This window comes from Aristolochia californica, unplaced genomic scaffold, assembly GCF_029961685.1.
Source record: "Aristolochia californica isolate CCGP_79_NKW_82.1479 unplaced genomic scaffold, dmAriCali1.0.hap1 SCAF_7, whole genome shotgun sequence".
NCBI lineage: Eukaryota > Viridiplantae > Streptophyta > Magnoliopsida > Piperales > Aristolochiaceae > Aristolochia > Aristolochia californica.
In genome coordinates this window covers 5,447,943-5,470,919 of record NW_027182268.1, presented here as the reverse complement: position 1 = coordinate 5,470,919, position 22,977 = coordinate 5,447,943, and the positions used below count along the sequence as shown (strand labels likewise).

The following is a 22,977-nucleotide window of genomic DNA, read 5'->3' as shown; positions in this document are numbered from 1 at the left end:
CTTGCAATGTTGACCATATCATATTCAATCCTTCTTCATTTTTTTCTTTTTTCTTTCAAATACTGAAGTTTTTGTTAAGTAGCGGGACTCAGTTAAGTACTGAGTCAGCTTCCGAGTCAGGTGACGGCTTCTTAATAGAAATTTGGGAGAAGAGGTCTTCATTTCTGAAAGCCATGATTAGGCTTTGGAATCTCCCATTTGTTCTAGAAAATGGAAAAGCTTAAAATGTGTAATAAAATGGTCGTGTCATTTCAAGGGCTTTTTATAACAAACAAATGTTACCACGTGTACTTCCTGGACCCACTAATCTGTATTTCTAGAAAAAAACAAAACTTACATAATCCGCTGGGCCCCACATGCTGCCTATGTCTAGACTGTTTAGTCTGCCTTTGACCTCTTCTGTGGGCCCGCCCCGACTGTGTCTGGGTCCCGGCGAGAAGTGGGCCCAAGACAAGGGCAAAATGCGAATCCGGGAATAAATCCGCGAAGAAACGGTCGTCAGAGTGGACAAAGTCGGATATAAAAATTGGCTCTCCCGCGGCGATAGTAAGCAGAGAAAGCGATCGAGAGAATCGAAATCGCACCAAACGCTGCGTAAAGGACAAGGGAAGAGAAGTCTGGAGAGAGTTTCCTCGAAGAAGCCCTTCACCGCGTTTCGTTTAGTTGGCCACCTCTTTGGAATTTCTAGTTTTTTTCTTTTTCTTGTTTCCTTCCTTTCTCATATTTGTTGTCTTAGAGAGACTTTCTTCTTTGTCCGTCTCTATAAAAACCCGCTGTACTGCTGCTTCCTCCCATCAAACCCTAACCACAGATCTCTCTGCTTTACAAGGAAAAAGCGATGGCTGCCTCAGTATTCGTCACCCTTCTCTTGGTACTCGCGCTCGTTTCCGGGCAAGCTCTTGCTCAGGCACCCGCCGCCTCCCCGACCGCTCCCCCCACCCCTACACCCGCTCCATCCACGCCTCCTACGCCCGTGCCGGCTCCCACTCCTTCCCGAACTCCTGCTCCCGCTCCGGCTCCACTCTCACCAGCTCCCACTCCTTCCCGGACTCCTGCTCCGGCTCCGACCATCGTTCCACCGGCATCCTCCCCTGCCCCGACCACCACCACTCCAGCTTCCTCTCCGTCTCCTTCGGCTCCCACTCCGTCCTCCCAAGGCGCTCCTCCTCCAGGCGCCACTCCTCCTGGCGCTACTCCTCCCGGTCCATCCGGATCACCGGCCGATGGTGGCTCCAACGGCGCTGTTGCTTACTCCTTGAGTAGAGTCGTAGTTGCTGGATCTGGCATCTTCGCTGTTGCCATGTTGTTTTAGACCTGAGCTGATGGAGTACTTGCGCTTGCTCGTAGGATCTTCATTCAATTTAGCTTTTTATGTCCTCTAATTCACCCGATCTGTTTTTTTTTTTTTCTTTCCTTTTGTCTCTTTTTCTTTTTCTCTGTTCTGGATGTTCATATTCTTGTGACATTTCATTTGTGAGGATGATGATTCTTGTGTAGATGAATAAATTATATTCTTCGATTTACCTGTTTTTCTTTCAATATATTATTTCGATTCTCTGCAAATCGATCCGAAGAAGAGCGCAAATAGCAAAAGATTTAGTTCTCAAGGGGAAGCAAGCTGGAGATGATCTACATTGGAATTAGGTGTTATGTAATTTGTCAGGTGACGATAGAGGGGAGAAACTGGAGACCATCGAGAACAATTTCTTAGTTCCACTATCTTGGATCTTGACTGGGACTCCACGAGGTCACAGAAGGTTGCCACGTTTCGTGGGCTTGTCTTTGTCAGAAAAGGTGGAAAATATGGGAGGCAGCTGGCCACGGTGCGTTTGTCTTGCATACTCCATTATTGATGCACGACTCGCTCCGCTGTCTCCCCGTTAGGAGTCTGTTGGTGGCATCGAGGTGCGCCTAGCCAGAACCGGTCTATTGCTGCGGAGTTTGATGTAAATATTTTGAGCAGAGCGTAAACCGGGGCCTAAACATATATTTAATTTTTTTTTTTAAAATTAATATCAAATAAATTATATATAAAATTCTGTATATATTTTACATATAATTGGGTATGACCTCTACATAAAATTAGGTATAATTTATATATATATAATACATATATAAGTTGGGGCATAACCTCTTCTTAAAATTCAGCATAATCTATGTATATAATATCTGTATAAAATTCGGCATGACCTCTATTTAAAATTGGGTATAATCAATATACATAATACCTACATAAATACTCCATAAACACTCCATAAAATAGTCTAAACACTTTATATACTGTATAAAATTATAAATAAACTTCATACAATAATCAAACACAACAAAATTAAATGAAATATCATTATCAATTTACAATCACCCAAATAAAAACTATAAATCCATTATAAATTTACAAACTATAATTATTTCTCTTCATGCTAGAAAATAATATATGTCCCTGCATGAGCAAAATCTCTACCTATGACAAAAACAAAAAAATAAAATTAGTTATTATCAGATAAAAAAATACTCTTCCACTACTAGTTACTTAATGACGTTAAAAATATTAAAATTACTATGATGAGATAAACATGAAAAATCATGTAGCTGGTAGCATTATCTCTACACTCTTCTTCTCAGGCTGTAATCATAAAACAAAATTTTAATAAATAAAACTAAAAAATATCATAATAAATAATTAATCAAAGAAATTCACCTTTTGTTTTTTCTTTACACCATGAAGAACCCGAACCCAATTACTGCCAAAAATCAAAGCTTGAACTGTATTTAGTGCCAAGGAAGAACGATATGAGTCTATTACTCTACCACCATCACTGATCTTTTACATGATTATTACAGTAACCAATTTGAATCCCATAACAATCAACACATTACAGTAGAACAACTCCGCTACAAACTTTAACTTAATAGCCTAAGCATAATATAATGACAGTGAACAGAAACAGAACAAAAAAAAAAAAGCTGGTGAACGAAAGCTATTTGTTCCTTCAAGAACCATCAACAACACTAGTGGCCTTCAAGAACCATCAACAACAATGGTGGGTAAGCGGACTAAAATGGTTTGTCAATTCAGTCATGTACACTTCAGCATAATATCGGGAACAATAAAGCAAAATCATGTCTCACCGATAGAGAACATAAAATATTCCATTTGAGTTTCTAATATTTGGATCTTTCACTAGCCAATCTCGGTTTAACATGAAAAGGTGGAAATGCTAATTAGCACTTCAAACATACTAATTATAAATGCTATAAACATTATGAAATCTAATGCCTGAGAAGAATCCCTGTACCATCCACCATCCTCACAGTATAGACTGGTCCTCTGAATTAATGGTAATTTAGATCATTATATCTCTTCCTTAAAAAAATGCAAGAGCTCAAAGTTAAACACAAAGAGTTTCCATCTGACCCACAAACCAACAACTTTTCCTGCATCTTCAACCACAGTATGAAACTTTTCAATGCTCAGAGATTATCGGCAATCATGAATGCCCGCCTGCTTACATATTAAACTAGAAAAATATCAAAAGGAACTGTTGTGTACTAAGGCCGAGTAATGATGTACAAAGAATCAGTATAAAGTAATAATAGCATATTTCAATTCACAATAATATAATGATGACCTTTGTTCTTCAGACAGATACAAGTAAAAAGCAATACCTAGGATAATAATCTAGATTCAGTATGACTTTCTGTGCCTGTGGATAGTTTATCTGTTGTTTCTCCTTGTTTACTGTTCATTTGAATTCCAGAACTCTAACCCAACTATTGTTTATTTCCCTAGATACATGCAAGTGAAGTGAAAGGAAAAAAAATGGTTTTTAAAATATTATAATGACTTTCAGAAACACTTGGACTGAAATAGTTTTATCCAACAATTTGATGATAAGAAAATAATACCTTCAAATTATGTTTTTCATGTGAAAGCCAACTTTACACAAATAGGAAATTTATGTTTCCTCAATAACAAACGGTGAATGAAGAGAAGATAGATAAATCAAGAGACATGACCAGCCACCAAATACATTACATGAAAAGTGTATGAAACCGTGTAAGCCAACAAAGTACATTATAAGCATAACGGATAAATAAATCATAACAGAAATACACGTGACCTCTTAAACTCAAAGCATTTTTCCTTCTCTCATTTCCTTTCACCTGTCCATCTCTTATCTCCTCTCTAATCCTTATGTTTTTAATTCTGTACATGTTAACAACATCAAGGAAAGTTTTGATGTACTGAGACTTACAATGAATATCTTATCACACACCAAGACCTGACATTGAACAGAAAATTTTTTAAATTATTTTATGTGGAATAACTAATGAAATTGCATTTGTTCGAAATTATAAGTTGGTTTGAACATCTTACAAAAACATAACAGTCCAACATCCATTTCTTATGCAGCAAACAATTTTCTTATATTCCTGTTTAATTATGTACTATAGAACAAATATAAACCTTTTACAAATCTAAGACACAAGACTGGACTGGAACCAAAAAAATCCCTAAACCATGACAATATATCAAACAACCAACAAAATATGTTATCAACACTCAAAATCATTAAATAAAACTCATACCGGTAGTTTCTTCCAAGGATTTCTTCCCGAGTGTACTCTGTAAGTTCAAGAAAACTGTCAGCTACAAATATCTGCAAAAAAAAAAAAAAAAAAAAAGACAGACCGTTATCTTTGATTAGGCATAACTGCATTCTAATACAGAACATTTCACTTATAGAAACAGAGTGTTCGCCGTTCGGATATCCAAAAAGACTTTCCAAGAATGAAGGAGCACTGCTGAAATGAAGCAAGAATTAGAGATTTTGTAGGGTTAGGTCAGCGACAAAAAAAAAAAACAGAAGATTAAATAAAAATCTTACCTCCTTCCGTTGGACCATCACTTTCGTCTTGTCGGCGAGGAAGAACTTTGGATGAAGAAATCGAAGAGGAAGAAGAGAAAGAAATCGCAGAGGAAGAAATTGAGGAATCGAAGAGGGAGAGGGAGAATGAGGGATTAGAAGACTAAATCCCCCATTTCCCAGAATACCTACCGACGGATAGTGATTTCCACTAGAAATCATGCTAAAACGGGATGGAAATGCCAGAGAGAAGTATGGGTTTCGTAGGCGGCAAGACGAAATGGAAGAGAGGTTTCCCGAAAATTTTTCAAATCCCCTGATCCCCGAAACGCTCGTTAAATTAATGATTCGGCTCGCGAGCTGAACCTGGCTTTGCTCGAGCTCGGCTCGTTAATCTAAACGAGCCCATTTCTGAGCTCGAGCTCAGCTCAAGCTCAAAATATAATGAATCGAATCGAGCTGGCACCGAGCCGAATTGTGTTTGAGAGTGGAGAAAGTTGGTCATGTCGGAGAGAAACTTGCGGTCTTTCGAAAAAAGACGATTAGACATGACGAGTTTGATTAGATTAAAAGATAATGAGATCTACCGTCGCTGGACTGGACCCGTTTTGTTGCCGAAACTCGCGTGACTCAAGATATCATCTACGAATTATTTGGCCGCTTGGTTCGAATGGGTTGGGTTCAAGTTGGTGACTCAAGATCTCCCCCTTTGCAAAGTGGATGGTTAATTTTACGTGGTTTAGCCATAGTAGCCTAAAGAGAGCCTAAAGAGAGAAATTTTATTGAAACAAAATGAATTTTTACAATTATTACAATCTTATTTATACGGTAAATAAGGATTATTTAATTATTTAATTAAATATTCAAATTTTCTTAATTTAAGAAATCAAAATCAATAAGATTTTTCATTTTTTTTCCACTTGTTTCCAAACTAGAGAGATAAATTATATTTCTCTTCCATTTTCTCTCTCATTTTTTTCATGGGTATCCAAACAAGAGAAAAAAAACCTTTTTTTCTTTTCTTTTCTTTGCTCTATCTCTTTCTCTTTCTCTAAGTTCTGTGTTCCAAACACAGCCTTAAGGAACTAAACAAATATAGCTATTATGAACAATTGTTTGATCATACCTTTTTCGTTGAAATTGAACAATCTCTTGGGATAGATTGAACAATCTTTCGCTTGATAAATCAATTTTTAGCTAAATAAATACAAAAAAAAAGTGATGTCCAAAACCATGACCTAGCCTTGTTCAAAAGTGAGTGGGTTGCTTTGAATGAAGTGAATGAAAACCACAAGATAAAAGCTTCAAGGCAGTAAGGTGTGATAGACAAGATTTCTTGTGATAGATTGGACTTTGAAAAGAAATGTATAGAGTTACAGAAAAAGCTCAAAGTCTTATCATCTCACAAGAGCACACAGGAGTGTTGTTGCATGATTTATTAGCATTTAGTCAATTTAGAGTAGATACCTCTAACTCTTTTATATCTAATGTACCTTATATAGAAGGGTTGATGTACGATTTATTGAGTATTAGTCAATTTTATTGTAAAAGTAATATTGTTTCATTTGAAAAAGATAAATGCATGGTAAAAAATGAACAAGATGAAATCTTGTTAGATGGTCCAAACAATAAAAATCTCCATTTTGTAAATATCATTGACTTACCCTCTACTAGTGCTATTTGTTTTGGGTGCAAACATTGGTGATTCTTGGTTATGGCAACGATTAGGACATATAGGAATAAATTCATTGAACAAACTAGAGAGAAGAACTTTGTGAGATGACTACCAAACCCGAACTCTCATGGGAGAAACATGGTAATGTTTGCAAACTTGGAAAGCAATACAAAGAATCATTTAAATATACAAATGTAGTCTCAACCTCAAGACCACTTTAGCTAGTCCACATGGACTTTGTTGCACCTACCCTTACCTTAAGCCTAAACGGAAAACACCACACCTTAGTGGTTTGGGTTGATTACTTGAGGTTCACATGGGTATATTTTTTGGCAAAAAAGATGAAACATTTTCAACACTTGGGGGACTTAGTCAGTCCATAATGAACTTGAAATAAAGTGAAGATTTCAATTCATCTGAAATGAATTGATTCAACTTCAACTCATCCTTGGGTGTTAGTATAGACGAGTTCAAGTGCCCTGAAAAACAAATTTCAGTGTTAGTGCCGCAAAATAAAAATATGATATAAACAAGAGAATGAGTAACTTTTTATAATATGCTTAAATAGAACATATGCCTAAACAGATACTCCTGAAATAATGCGGTAGTAATTCATGTCTAATTCATATTACAACAAATCATATAGAGTATATAACAAAACATCTATGAGAGTTTAAGAGTTGAAACATGTTGAATTTGATGAATCAGATCCTTCAAATGCAACACCAACCCCAAATTTTGATGTTGAAGAGGGAATCCCTCTTGATTCAGTAAGAGATTCCCAACCTCAAGATCAAAATCTTGATGAGAAACCACATGGCACGAATGACCATGAGGCTAAGGAACAAAGAACTTTAGGGTCATGGCTAATCACCCCTTGGAACAAATATCTGGTGACCCAATAACTAAAATTAGAATTAGAAGAATAGTTCATGAGTATGGTAAATAGGGTCTTCATCTCTAAATTAGAGCCCAAAAACTTTTTCGAAGAGAGGAGGAAGAGAGTCGGTATAATATTGTAGTATAATAGGGCACACACATAATATATTGTAGCCCAAAAACTTTTAGTATAATATTGTAATTTCATAAATCTATAAATTGATTCATTTTTCTTAGTTACTAGAAATTCATTTTTTTATTTTGTTGGTAGATTTATCCTTTTGCCCCGGAATTATTCTACCATTACCGATTCTCTCTTTTGGGCTTGGATCGTATACGTTCAGATCAGAAAATAGATCAGCCTTTTGTCTCGCAGTTTTCAAAACATTCGAGAAATGAGATACAACAGTAGGGATCTTCCGGGTCTACGGTGATCATTTCCCTGCGGAGTATCCCCAAGGCAGTCTTCCAAGAGTACTATACGCATAAAAGGACTTTAATCTATCAAAACATCCAGAAATTGATGTCTCCAACCCTCAAGTGACTAAGCTAATGCAGAGCTTCAAGTCAATGGAATACGTGAGAGATACCTTCGGTTGGATGCATTACAGTGCAGCTGCTTCTGGCTCGTCTTCTATGGGTTACGATAGTAATGCCTTTAAACGTGCATTGCTATATGATCTTCTCAGATACAGTTGAAAGATGGGAGTTTTTTGTGGTCTTGCATCCACATTGGCTGAAATAGATACGTTAGAGCAGTTTGTATTGCTTTTGTTCTGGCTTGTGCACCATTTGGATTCTTCATCAAGCAGAGGACTGGAACATTGCTGTTGCCGGAGAAGACGACACCGAAAAATCGATTTCACCGTACAAACTGACTTAGCGACGGGGGAACCTTCTGGGCAGTGCTTTGCTCTTCGTCCTTTGTTTCCTGGATCAAATGAAACCGCCGAAGAACTCGAGACCGAGAATGGTAAATCTTCCGGGGAAGATAAGGAAGAAGTGGAGGCGGAGGGGCGCATAGCGAAGAAACATAAGGTTCAGACAGGATCCAGAATAATGAGTTCGGAGCCTTTTCGAATTTGAAAGTATCTGAGCTGGACTGTTCTATTTCTAAAAGGTCTTCATTGGCAACCAGAGGTGCCTTCTGTCTATCCTCACAGAAAACACGGTGCTGTTACCTTTTTTTTTTAAGAAAATCTCGTGGCCTTCCTCTGTGTTGCCGATTGCTTGCCGATTTCTTCCAGGCTCGGACTTGTCAAGTGATTATCCACGTGGATTATTTGAGTTGCTGAGAATAGAAAGAATTGGCGGCATTGCAGCAGAGGCTTCGAGCAGACAACTCCGTCTCTGCTGTCTCCTTGGTCTCCTTCGCTGGCGAATCTATTAACAGCATCGACAACAGTTTTTTCGGACACCGCTGAGTCATCTTTCCATCTTTCCCTGAAGCCATTAGCCACCTTCATCTTCGGACATTTTATTTTTCTGGAAGCTCCATGCTAGATTGAATTATTTTCGAAAAGTTTCCTTAATTTTGCCGAGAATAACTCCCTAGTTCGCCTCCCGAATTCCAGCGAGTCAACGATAATTCCGTTCGGAAGTGGGGAAGACGATGATTTTTCAGAATTAAATTTCCAACTTATCAGGTGCTGCCTTGCCGTTATGTCGAGGTACTGTTTCCGCCGAGTCATTCGGCGTCGGGGAAGAAGACGCACTTGCCAAATTATATGTTTTCCGAAGTTAGGAAGTGGTGGATTAAATCCAGCCGCGCCTGTTCTGACCCAACCCGGACAAAGCTGAGTTAACCCATCAACACTGCCGACCCGAGCTCCGCTTATGTTCTGCCGAGTTAACTCGGCTCAACCCGGTCCAGGTCAACTCGGGTCTGAGTCAACCTGACTCGACCCATTTGTTTTTACCTCGGTATGCGTGTTCGGGCCCCGAGTTCTATACTTATTTCTTTTTATACGAGAAGATCTTATACACCATTTGGAAGATATGGAGGACTGTCTTTTTATACGAAAAGATCTTATACACCATTTGCAGCAAGATGGACGTTCATGATGTTTTTGCACTCCCAATTTGAGGGGGAGTATTGGAAGATGGGCCCAAACACACACAACCAAGGAAGGCCCACACCTCTAAGTGTGATATAAGATGAGCTAAAACCCATAAGACCAAGGAAGGCCTACACATCCAAGAGATGTTGAAGATGGGCTCAAGGCCCATAGATCAAGGAGAAGGCCCATAGACCCACATAATGAGTATAAGATGGTTAATAAAGAGTCGTCTCATAGAGATTACATTGATATAATTAGGTTAAGTTCCAAGGGCATTATTATAATATTGTAGTTTCATAAATCTATAAATTGAACTTCAGGGGAAGGTTAGGACAATAAGTCCATAACCACTCTTCCTCCTGTTTTCTCATAATGGGTGTCTCTCCTTTTCTCTATGAACCAAATCCATGGAGTCCTGAAAATCAATAAATTATATAAAAACTTATATAGTTTCAAGCAAGTTCCTAGATCTTGGTATCAAAGACATAGTGAATTTTTAGAGAAAATGGATATACAAGAGATACTGTGGATAAGACCTTATTTACGAAGAGTTATGATCAAAATTTCATTATCGTCTAAATTTATGTGGATAATATCATCTTTGGCTCTACCAACACCTCACTATGTGAATAATTCGTTAAAGTGATGAAAAATGAATGTTAAAAGAGTTTGAAAGGAGTTTGATGGGTGAACTTACATTCTTCCTTGGATTTTAAGTGATGGAAATAGAACATTGAACCTTCATCCAAGTATACAAAAGGATTACTAAAATATTTAACTTAGAAAACCTAAAATCAATAAGAACTCCCATGAGTTCCTCCCTGTAGTTGAACTTGGACAACTCAAGTTGACCCATAGAGCAGAAATTTTAGTATGATAGGGTCCTTACTTTATTTATCAACTAGTAAACCGAGCATCATGTCTCAGTTTGCCTAAGTGCTAGACTTCAATAAGATCTTAGAGAATCACACTTAGTTGTGGTGAAGAGAATTTTCTGATAGTTTCTTGGAATACCTAACTTGGGACTTTGGTACTTGAACACCTCTACCATCGACTTAATCTGGTATTTTGATGTTGACTTTGTCGGATGCAAAATTTATAAAAAGAGTACTAGCAGTAGCTGCCAATTACTTAAAAATATGTTTGTTTCTTACTTTTCCATGAAACAACATTCTATTGCTTTATCTAACACCGAAATTAAGTATATAGAGGTTAAAAGTTGTTATGCAAACAACAATTAGAGGACTATGGCTTGGAGAAAATTGAAATGCCCACCTATTGTGATAACATGAGTGTTATTGGTGTAAGTAAGAATCCAATTCACCAATCTCGATCGAAACACTTTGAAATTCTACATCACTTCATAGAAGAGCTGGTTCAAATCAAGGTAACCAAAGTGGAAATTATTCCTATAGAAAATCAATTAGTGGATAATTTGATAAAACCATTAGGATTTGATCGATTATCTAAGCTCAGAGGGGAACTAGACATGTGCAACCCTTCTATGTCTAAATAATTTAAAATGAGCAGATTTAAAAGTATAACCCATAAGAATCATTGTACAAGTAAAAAAACAGACATTTTTATATGGTATGATCGATCAGTCATGGAGAAACCCTAGCTTACAAAGGCTTAGAAATCAATTTAAAAACCCTATTCGATCATTTTGAGCCATCCCTAGCCTCCAAAAAACTTCCTTCTCTCGTCCTCCACTTTTTGGCGGATTAGCCCCTTTGCCCATGACTTCAAGCTTCGTCAAGGACCTCCACGTCCTTTTTCAGTTAGATTTGTACACTCTCTCACCATGGTACATACAAGAGGACCACTCGGAATTGAAGAGGCAATGTTGTCTTATTACACTTTTAGGATTTTCCTAATTCACACTCAAATAGATTTTGCACCATGGGACTATCCTAGTTGTTGTAACATTGCTTTCAAATTAAAGCTTCCAAACATGTGTATGAATACCAAAATTTCATTTCTATTTTGTTCCAAAAGCCAGGGAAAGAAACATCAGATCCAATCCATTGGCTTGAAAATATCAGAATTTCTACTCCCTTTCCACTCCTTGTCTTATTCAATTTTGAGTTGTTTTGAATCTTGAAATGTAATAGAGGGGATAGTAAATAGATTGATTGGGTGGTTCTTGTAAGTTGGAGTCACATTTACCTGCTTGGAGGCGACATGTTACTGGAGACGTGCAGAAAGTACCCTATGAAATATAGTACAAACTTTTATCGTTTCATCAGAGGCACCTAACATGACATTGCTTCAAGAAGAACCACCCAAATTTTTATCCCATTTGCCTTATGGGATCTTACTTACCCTAGACTAACCTTGTCAGCATGATTATTGACCCTTATGTCCACTCAATGTGCACTTCTTTCCTCACAGTTTTGTCAAAGATTTTACACCACCCAATTTCCCACAATTTCAACCGAGAGAGCTAAGAACCACACGTGGCATCTCAATTTTCAATTTTTGTGGAACATCAAGTACAATAATGCTTCAAAAAGGCTAGGCCCAGGTGACCAATTTATAGTGATTCTTGTGCTGTAGTCAACCATTTATTTGCTGTAGATCCCTCTTCACTAGACTACTTTTACGAGGACTGGTAAACTATACTCTGACTGGTAATGAGCTGCCTACTCTGTTTGATCATCCTGGTACAGATTCTGGCCGGAATTTTACATTATTCTATCTTACTAGTTACTATTACCATTGCGACTTTGGGAATGTAGTGGAACACCCAGTGCATGCCACGGATCTGTATAAGAGCTCTTGTGAGGAGGAAGAAATCCAGGAGGAGGAGAGCTCGGGATCATGTCGTCGTCTATGGATGTGGAGGCTTCTGGAGGTGCAGCAGACGAGAGAGGTCATACGATGGTGCCCCCCAAAAAGAAACAGATCCGATGGGGTCTGTTACTGTTTTATGCAGCCTTTATGGCCGTCGGAACCATCGGAGGCCCACTGTTGCAGAGGCTCTACTTCATTCACGGAGGCAGCCGAAAATGGCTATCCAGCTGCCTTCAGACGATCGGCTTCCCATTCATGTTTGTCCCCTTGTTTTATCTCTACACTAGGCGTTTTGGACGGAGGAAGACGAAGTTCTTCATCGGGCCCAAGCTTTTCTTCGCTAGCGCTTTCATGGGAATGCTTGTTGGCGTGGACAACTATCTATACTCCGCCGGACTCGCCTCTCTCCCGGTCTCCACCTCTTCTCTGCTGTTCGCCACTCAGCTCGCCTTTACCGCCATCTTCGCCTTTATCATTGTCCGGCAGAAATTCACCTTCTATTCTATCAACTCTGTTATACTGATGACACTCGGGGCAGTGGTGCTAGCTCTTCACACTAACAACGACCGACCGCCAGGGGTCAGCCATGGGAAATACTTCATGGGTTTCTTCTTCACCTTAGCAGGCGCCGTTCTCCTCGGTTTCATCCTTCCCTGCATTGAATTCTGTTACAGTAAGGCCGGTCAAGCTGTCACCTATACAGTGGTCATGCAATTTCAAGTGGTGTTTACCTTGTCTGGAACCATTTTCTGCTTGATCGGAATGGCCATAAACAATGATTTCCAGGTACGTATCTCTTCCTGAGTGATGATGCCAACCTCTTTCTCGCCCATCTTTACTTCATTTCCTGACTCTCTGTTTCTTTTTCGAGTCCCATTCGCAAATCGATTAGTTCCCTTGGCTTATCTTCGAGGACCCTTCTCAAACACATGCGCCAGATTGTCTTCGTTTGGGTTTCTCCATGGAGCTTTTCTTGTCTCTTCCTTATTTCCTTTCTCGCTCTTCTTCCCACCGGAACAAAGAATTCGTTCTTGTTTTGTTCTATACTTCTACTACCATTGCTAGCTCAATCAGGGACAGTTCTCTCATGGAAAGTTACTCAATGAAATTGCAGATCTCCATGACCCCCATCTGTGTTCATCTCTAACTCCAAGCAGTCGTTTCTTTCTCTCTCCTCTTCAATTATTTATTCTATCTTCATGCAATTCACCAGAGTTGTTGGATATTTTATCTCCTTGCTCCAAAATTTTCTGAGATATTTTTATTTATTTATTTCCTAATAGATAACTTTGCGGAGCTTGCCTTGTTCTTACCTCACTACTCCTAGCTAATACTCCATACGGTCAACAGGGAATACATCAAAGCTAATCCTTAAAAGGATTAAGCGAGGACATTAACATAAAAACATTCTTATCATATGAAAAAAGAAATATGAGGAGATCTAATTTGTTTAAAGTGAAAATCATAGTTCACATCACTTGTGCTGGCTCTTGTTTAAGCTTAACAACTACCAATCTTTAAACGATTCAATAATTTCGGAGCTCGCCGCTTCAGCACAAAATCAATATTTAACAGCTTTCCGTTAATGTTTTCGTACTTGAAATTGTATAATAATACCATGACGTTTAAGCTTAACAACTACTCATCCTGTCAATTAAATGATCGATGAAACCAGATTTTCCTCATATTATATCTACATCAGGCTTTGTTTTTTATTCCCTTTTTCTTCTTTTTCCTGGTTTTCATTAAACGTCGTTGTGACTTGCAGATCATCCCTAGAGAGGCGAAGGACTTCGAAATGGGGGAGGTGAAGTACTATGTGGTAATCGTCTCAAGTGCGATAGTTTGGCAATTCTTATTCATTGGAACTCTGGGAATTGTTTACTGCAGCTCATCCCTTTTTGCTGGAATACTATCCTCTGTGTTACTCCCATTGACACAGGTAGCAGCGGTCATAGCCTTTGATGAGAAGTTCACAGGGGAGAAGGGGATCTCCTTAGCTTTATGCTTGTGGGGTTTCACCTCTTACTTCGTGGGAGAGTACAAGAGAGCAGGGAGGCAAGTGCCTTCAATTGAACCAGAAGAGGTGGAGGATGACGGTTTTTAAATCATGAAGGAACCCCACAAGAGAGAAAAAGACGATGAATGACAGGATAATGGAGCTCATTATGTGGAAACAAAATGCTGTGAAATGGACTGCCAATTACTTTGGAGTTCAAGTGGAACTATTAATTGGAGCCATAGGTTCAAGAGACCATGTTAAGTAATTTCTCTCTTTCTTCTGTATATGTCGTTAATGCAAATCCATTCAGTAGTAGTGACAAATTTTTAATTTTACCGTCGTGTTCCCCTGCTTGTGTGGTGAAGAGTTTTGGATCTCTATCCTCTCTCGTTAAAGTAATTGAAGATAACGGGTTGACGTGTTTGTTTTTGTTCGGACGGGATGGAAAGAATAAAATTTATAATCGACAGAGCTTCGAAATCAGATCTCAAGTAGTAAACTGAAAAAAAAAAACTAACCCTTGTGACATTCTTAACAATTCATCCGAGGAAATCCCAGCTCGTTGTTCCTCTGTCTTGGTTCTCTTCCTCAGAGAAACTCGTGAGAAAGAAGAAAGAACATCCTTACTGAAACTGGTGATGAATGGCGAGGAAAAGGATAGCCCTTTCAGTGGGAGAGATGTCGGTATTCCTAACATATGCAATGAAGAAATTTGATTTGTGCAAAGTCCTCTTCGTTAGTCCATCAAATCTAAGAAGCAAAGACTTCAATGCCGTAATGGACGTTTTTTTGAAAATAGCCACAGCTTGAGCTAATCGTGACGTGTAATGACATCTTTACTTTGCAGTTAAGGGCTCATGAGATAGATGTCAGGGTTATGAACGATTTGAATACCAAGTAGGATAAGATCTTTTGCACACAAACCGTATTCCTTATAATTTGTCTATAGTATCATTAAAAGTAAATGAGGTACATTAGGTCCTTCCCAAATTTTCTTTTTTCTTTTTATAACTGTTTCATCATTTTTTTAATATTGATTACATATGGCACACAATACCTCCTAATCCTAGTAGTCTAAAGATCCCCATTGAGATACTTTTGATGAAAATAAATATTTATATTACTAATAATGTGTATTAAGCATACCTTGTAGCTAAAAAATATTCTTTGGAAGCAACTGTGCGGGGAGCCGACCGGTTGATTATCATGGAGAAAATGAAAGAAAGCATGTTAGGGAGAAAACAAGAGGAAGAATGAAGTTATGGACTTGGGTCCAAAGCCTCTTCCTAAAGTTTTATTTATAAATGATAAAAAGTATAATATTATACTTATGCCCTTCACCCTAGAAGAGTGGAGAAGATACAAGAACTCAAACTAATTACATTAGTGTTATCTTTATGATATGACTTCTTATTTACCATCATACCACCTCTCATGTACATGTGGGCCTTCCTTGGTCGTGTAGGCTCGGATATGGGCCAATGCCCAAATTATGAAAGTTCTTAATAAGGATACATGGAATAATTTGCAACGAGTCTATCATTGAATAAAGAACTGAGTAATAAGGTACTAAAAGTTCAAGATAATAATCAAGTCGGAGCAAAGGGATTGAGTCAGACTGAGGCAAGCAACCAAATCAATACGAGTAAGGTATCAAACCAATCTAGCTGAGTCATGGAAGGAATAAGTAAAGAACTCGGGACCCAGGCCCGTATAGTAGATGCAAGGAGCAAGTGGGTTGAGTCAAGTTGACTCGGACCGAGTTGACTTAGTCTGAGTACCAGCAATTCAATATCTTATATTATGCAAGTACGTAAAAATGATTACGCCCAATTCAAAGGTGAATCTACCAGAGATTCAATATCTTATATTATGCAAGATTATTAAAATAAATGTATTCTAATTACTATGTTCAAGCTGGCTATATGGGAAGTTTTTCAAATTAAACAGTTGATGTGAAAATCATATTATGATAGGACAATTCGTGATCAACCTTTCACCAATCAAAACAAAGTATTAAAAACTTATATTAAAATAAATGTGCATAAATACTAATCTTAAGAGTAAAAAAAAACTCTTGAAGCACATTTAAACCTCTTGATATGCAAATATACTTATCTATTCTTTAGCTCTTAATGGCACTAGCACTTACAAATCAATATAGGGATATCTTAAGGTTTGTAACGTGTTTGATGTATATAGGATATTTCCCAATGTCCTAAAAACTAGTTGTCATGAATTGATAAGTTGTTTTTGGTTTTTTATAAAAATACATGAAAATAAGCGCCAAAAGTTATAAAAAAATAATCAACAAATCATATTTTTACTACTGCAATGTTGGCTAGTCACTTATAAAATTTGGAGACCTGTAACATCTAGATATAGTTACAAATGTAATGTTACCGGATGCAATCTCAGATTTTTAATTGAAAAAAACATTCCGCAATTTTGACAATGAGCACAAGATGTGTCAATCATAATTGAAAATTTGTAAAATTTCTTAGCCATATGTGGGACAATTTCCAAACATGAGGATGAGCTTGTTTGTCACCCTAGGTGATAAGCTCCGGAGTCTTGCATAGCCATGGGATCTCAGCTGTCACTTCCATACAACAACCAGTCAAGTTGAGATAAGCCTTTATACAAAACAAGTACATATGAGCCACAAGATTTAGCATGCTAACTCTGCGAAGGGTGTGGACATTTTCTTCGAACAAATTGCTTATCATCTATTTATCTTTGTAGGGAGAATGTTAGCTAGAACTGAAAATGAGAGCTTATAAGATTTATTTATTCATCGGGTTGGACATAGGCTGATCTGATCAACCTGATCCCAAGCCTTGGTTATAGTTGTCAATCCATGAAAATGGCGACAGGGGTCTTTCAGTCTGAATCAATAGGGAACTTCTACTCTGGCAGCCTAGGGCATTTTGGTCTGCGTAAATTCAACTACCAGTCCGGCTGGTTATCTCTATATATATGTACTCACATCCCCTAGGCTGGTTATCTATGGGTTCAGCTGCAACAGCTACCAGCAACATGAAGGCCGTGGAGGAAGGATCGGAACAGACACCAAATAGCCATTTCCCTGACCCTCCGGCTAACAATGTAAGAGTCAAGTGGTGGTTGATTTTGTTAAGTGTTACATGCATGGCCATAGGCAGCATTGGAGGACCTCTGCTTATCAGGCTCTATTATGTCCATGGAGGGAAGAGAAAATGGGTTCCGAGCTGGCTGCAAACGGCCGGATTTCCCCTCGTACTCATCCCTGTCCTCATCTTGTACATCCGATATAGGTTCCATGAAAGACCATCCAAGTTTCTGGCAGAGCCAAAGCTGCTTATTACCGGTGTCTTGATAGGTGTTTTGATTGGGTTGGACAACTACATGTATTCACTTGGCTTATCCTACATACCAGTCTCCACTTCCTCCCTCCTCTTTGCAACACAACTCGCTTTCACGGCGATTTTCGCGTTAATTATCGTCAAGCAGAAGTTTACGCACTATTCTGTGAACTCCATCGTGCTGATGATCCTTGGATCGATCATTCTATGCGTGCACGAAAATAACGACCGCCCACCGGGTGTCTCCTATGCTCAGTACTTGTTGGGTTTCTTCGTCACTCTGGCTGGTGCAGCACTCTTCGGTTTCACGTTGCCTTGTGTAGAGCTTGCTTATCTTAAGGCGAGCAAAGCTATCACCTACACGAGAGTGCTACAGTTTCAACTCGCCCTTAACATTTCTGCGACAGTATTCTGCTCCATAGGGATGCTCATAAACAATGACTTCAAGGTATACAGCAATCTCATAGCTTCCGATTACTTAAACAAACTTTTCACATTTGATTTTGTTGTTTGCAGGCGATTACAAGGGAAGCAAGGGAGTATGAACTGGGAGAGACGAAGTACTATCTTGTCCTCATATCAAATGCAATCGTTTTCCAGATGCTGTCTCTGGGATCATTAGGGGTTATATTTTGTGTTTCATCTCTCTTCAGTGGCATCCTCTCTTCAGTCTTCCTTCCTCTTACAGAGGTGGCTGCTGTCATAGTATTTGGAGAGAAGTTTACAGCTGAGAAAGGCATGGCCCTAGCTTTGTGCCTTTGGGGTTTTACTTCTTACTTCTATGGAGAATATCAGATGAAAAAGAAGCTACAAACTCCTCCAGCTCTTGTATCAGATGCGAGTGACCCGTGATTGCTTGTCTCGTTCTGTGATATGCTTTTCCCAATGTAAAATAGTTAGAATGCCAATTGGAACGGAATAACTTTATGTAAAGTTGGGTCCAAAGCTATCCCAAAATGACTAGTTATCTTAGGAAACCTATTTTCCAACTAATAAACTCAAGATGATTTGTACATATTAATCCATGTGAGACTATTTTTTAACACCCCCTCAAGTGTAGACCCTCTGGGTTCTTGCATGTGGATAATTTGGGTGGAGGCGTAGATATTAGTACCTACTCTGATACAATGTGAAGTTGAGTTGAAAACCTATCCCAAAATAATTAGCTATCTTAGGAAACCTCTTCTTCCTAAATATCTTCTTTGTGGTAAATATAGCAGGGTTAGCAAAATTTGAATGGCAAGAGTGAAACAAAGGACACTTAAGAGGACTCCACCCAAGTAGATAAAAATTTGGTCAGTTATTTTTTCTATAATTTCTTGTTAGTATACATCAATACATCTTAAAGAAAAATAATTTTTGGGGAAAACATTTTTCCACGGAATGAGTTTTCCCCACAAAATTAATCTTCCTAGAAAGGATTTTTAAAATCCTTTCTAGAAGAAACTTAACTTAGCCGATAATTGAAGAAACCTTTGCCCATGAAAAATAATATGTCAAAAAAGTTTTTTAGGGTTTTGGGAATAAAATTTCCTCCCTTCTTTCTTCCCCATTTTTCTTCCTCTCTCCACTACTAAGCGATTTTCTTCCCCAGCCCTCTCCCCACTTGGTGCTCAGACAATTGACGATCCACTCTTCTCCAACTGGGGGCCTCTATGCTCCAGCCACTCAAGGCTAGCAATTTTATTTTTTCCCATTAGAACAGATATGCTACCGAAAATTTTCTTTTAAGGGCTTTTTGAGCTACACAACATATTTAGAGTAGGGCAGACTTAGAGGAACTCGCCCCTGAGAAGGGCGGAGGTTGACCCCGATGCAACTCACTCAATTCCAAATTTGAGTTCACCCAATCAAATTTCAAACCAAGACTCGGTGCTACAAGTTGTAAGTCTATGGCTAAAACCAAGGAGTGTGGATATTACTTAGAAATAATAGTCGTTGGATCAAAACATAATTGCAAGAAGATATCACGAAAGATAAAAACCTTAAATGCTCGGTTGAAATTGGATTACATAATGAAAAAGAATACATGAGAAGATTGGAGACAAAAACCTTCCAGTTTTTAGCCGTCATTGAAATAACTCTAGACAAATCTCTGCCACAAATTGAGAAGTTTCTATCGGAGTAGCATGAATCTATATGAGAGTATCTTGACTCTTATCGGTTTGCGTCTGCAATCTGTTTTGATTTGCTCAAGTTTGTCGTGAGTGTGAGAAAGAATCTGGAGGCGAGATCACTCAATTTGCCTAGAGATGAGACCACGCTGGTTCTAGATTATTAGCCAATCTAACAAGCCACTGGGACCTTTTGGATTAAGAAGTAAGTCACCGTCTTCACTTACACTATATGTTAAAAGGAGAGATAATAAACTGAATTAGAGAGAAGCCTATTTTATCTTAGAAAACCTATTTTATAACTAAGAAACTCAAGATCTTTGTATACATTAATCCATGTGAAACTATTTCTTAACACTCTCCCTCACGTGTAGGTCCTCTGGGTTCTTACATGTGGATAATTTGGGTGAGAGCCCACATATGATACCATGTGAAGTTGGGTTCAAAGCCTATCCCAAAATGATTAGCTATCTTAAGAAACCTTTTCTTCCTAAATATCTTCTTTGTGGTAAATATAGTAGGGTTAGCAAAATTCAAATGGCAAGAGTGAAACAAAGGACACTTAAGAGGACTCCACGCAAATAGTTAAAAATTTGGTTAATTTCTTGTTAGTATACATCAATACATCCTGAAGAAAAATAATTATTGGGGAAAACATTTTTCCATGGAATGATTTTTCCCCCACATAATTAATCTTCCTAGAAAGGATTTTTAAAATCTTTCTAGGAGAAACTTAACTTTGCCGACAATTGAAGACACCTTTGCCCATGAAAAATAATTTGTCAAAAAAGTTTTTTAGGGTTTTGGGAATAAAATTTTCTCTCTTCTTTCTTCCCCAATTTTCTTCCTCTCCACTACTAAGCGATTTTCTTCCCCAGCCCTCTCCCCACTTGGTGCTCAGACAATTGACGATCCACTCTTCTCCAACTGGGGGCCTCTATGCTCCAGCCACTCAAGGCTAGCAATTTTATTTTTTCCCATTAGAACAGATATGCTACCGAAAATTTTCTTTTAAGGGTTTTTTGAGCTACACAATATATTTAGAGTAGGGCAGACTTAGAGGAACTCGCCCCTGAGAAGGGCGGAGGTTGACCCTGATGCAACTCACTCAATTCCAAATTTGTGTTCACCCAATCAAATTTCAAACCAAGACTCGGTGCTACAAGTTATAAGTCTATGGCTAAAACCAAAGGAGTGTGGATATTACTTAGAAATAATAGTCGTTGGATCAAAACATAATTTCAAGAAGATATCACGAAAGATAAAAACCTTAAATGTGTTGGAATGACTTGTCTTTAATATGCATGTTGCGCCTTCGCTAAAAGACCGGTCTTTTGGCGCAATGGTTAGTAACATGGTATCAGAGCAGGTGGTCTCGAGTTCGAGTCCCGCTCCCCCCGTTTGTTTCGTCCCCGCATAGGTGGGACTTTGTCTTTGTTTCGTCCCCGCATAGGTGGGACTTTGTCTTTGGCCGTCCCCGTATAGGTGGGATTGTGCATTTGCATTTGTACACGGGTGTTCCCCGTGCAGGGGAGTGTTGGAATGACTTGTCTTTAATATGCATGTTGCGCCTTCGCTAAAAGACCGGTCTTTTGGCGCAATGGTAAGTAACAAAATGCTCGGTCGAAATTGGATTACATAATGAAAAAGAATACATGAGAAGATTGGAGACAAAAACCTTCCAGTTTTTAGCCGTCATTGAAATAACTCTAGACAAATCTCTGCCACAAATTGAGAAGTTTCTATCGGAGTAGCATGAATCTAAATGAGAGTATCTTGACTCTTATCGGTTTGCGTCTGCAATCTGTTTTGATTTGCTCAAGTTTGTCGTGAGTGTGAGAAAGAATCTGGAGGCGAGATCACTCAATTTGCCTAGAGATGAGACCACACTGGTTCTAGATTATTAGCCGATCTAACAAGCCACTGGGACCTTTTGGATTAAGAAGTAAGTCACCGTCTTCACTTACACTATATGTTAAAAGGAGAGATAATAAACTGAATTAGAGAGAAGCCTATTTTATCTTAGAAAACCTATTTTATAACTAAGAAACTCAAGATCTTTGTATACATTAATCCATGTGAAACTATTTCTTAAAACTCCCCCTCACGTGTAGGTCCTCTGGGTTCTTACATGTGGATGATTTGGGTGAGAGCCCACATATGATACCATGTGAAGTTGGGTTCAAAGCCTATCCCAAAATGACTAGCTATCTTAAGAAACCTTTTCTTCCTAAGTATCTTCTTTGTGGTAAATATAGTAGGGTTAGCAAAATTCAAATGGCAAGAGTGAAACAAAGGACACTTAAGAGGACTCCACGCAAATAGTTAAAAATTTGGTTAATTTCTTGTTAGTATACATCAATACATCCTGAAGAAAAATAATTATTGGGGAAAACATTTTTCCATGGAATGATTTTTCCCCCACAGAATTAATCTTCCTAGAAAGGATTTTTTAAAATCTTTCTAGGAGAAACTTAACTTTGCCAACAATTGAAGACACCTTTGCCCATGAAAAATAATTTGTCAAAAACGTTTTTTAGGGTTTTGGGAATAAAATTTCCTCTCTTCTTTCTTCCCCAATTTTCTTCCTCTCTCCACTACTAAGCGATTTTCTTCCCCAGCCCTCTCCCCATTTGGTGCTCAGACAATTGACGATCCACTCTTCTCCAACTGGGGGCCTCTATGCTCCAACCACTCAAGGCTAGCAATTTTATTTTTTCCCATTAGAACAGATATGCTACCGAAAATTTTCTTTTAAGGGCTTTTTGAGCTACACAATATATTTAGAGTAGGGCAGACTTAGAGGAACTCGCCCCTGAGAAGGGCGGAGGTTGACCCCGATGCAACTCACTCAATTCCAAATTTGAGTTCACCCAATCAAATTTCAAACCAAGACTCGGTGCTACAAGTTGTAAGTCTATGGCTAAAACCAAGGAGTGTGGATATTGCTTAGAAATAATAGTCGTTGGATCAAAACATAATTGCAAGAAGATATCACGAAAGATAAAAACCTTAAATGCTCAGTCGAAATTGGATTACAGAATGAAAAAGAATACATGAGAAGATTGGAGACAAAAACCTTCCAGTTTTTAACCGTCATTCAAATAACTCCAGACAAATCTCTGCCACAAATTGAGAAGTTTCTATCGGAGTAGCATGAATCTAAATGAGAGTATCTTGACTCTTATCGGTTTGCGTCTGCAATCTGTTTTGATTTGCTCAAGTTTGTCGTGAGTGTG

General features: G+C 38.4%; 3 protein-coding genes across 4 annotated transcripts; all 3 read left to right on the top strand.

Annotated features, from left to right (window-relative positions):
- Nucleotides 1–838: 838 nt before the first annotated feature.
- On the top strand, nucleotides 839–1,312 carry LOC137936301 (classical arabinogalactan protein 10-like). Its single transcript, XM_068780887.1, has one exon. It carries the CDS (start codon nucleotides 839–841, stop codon nucleotides 1,310–1,312), a length of 474 nt encoding a protein of 157 aa, XP_068636988.1.
- Nucleotides 1,313–12,305: 10,993 nt separating this feature from the next.
- LOC137937026 (purine permease 1-like) lies at nucleotides 12,306–14,679 on the top strand. Of its 2 annotated transcripts, XM_068782043.1 has the most exons (3): nucleotides 12,306–13,064; nucleotides 14,047–14,100; nucleotides 14,221–14,679. In XM_068782043.1, the coding sequence occupies exons 1-3, from the start codon at nucleotides 12,306–12,308 to the stop codon at nucleotides 14,383–14,385; spliced, it is 978 nt and encodes a 325-aa protein (XP_068638144.1). In that variant the 3' UTR covers nucleotides 14,386–14,679. The 2 variants fall into 2 exon arrangements, with proteins under 2 accessions (XP_068638144.1, XP_068638143.1); XM_068782042.1 differs by having other exon boundaries at nucleotides 14,047–14,679.
- Nucleotides 14,680–17,289: 2,610 nt separating this feature from the next.
- On the top strand, nucleotides 17,290–18,621 carry LOC137936300 (purine permease 3-like). Its single transcript, XM_068780886.1, has 2 exons — nucleotides 17,290–18,072; nucleotides 18,141–18,621. Exons 1-2 carry the CDS (start codon nucleotides 17,290–17,292, stop codon nucleotides 18,474–18,476), a joined length of 1,119 nt encoding a protein of 372 aa, XP_068636987.1. The 3' UTR covers nucleotides 18,477–18,621.
- The last annotated feature ends 4,356 nt before the right edge of the window (nucleotides 18,622–22,977 follow it).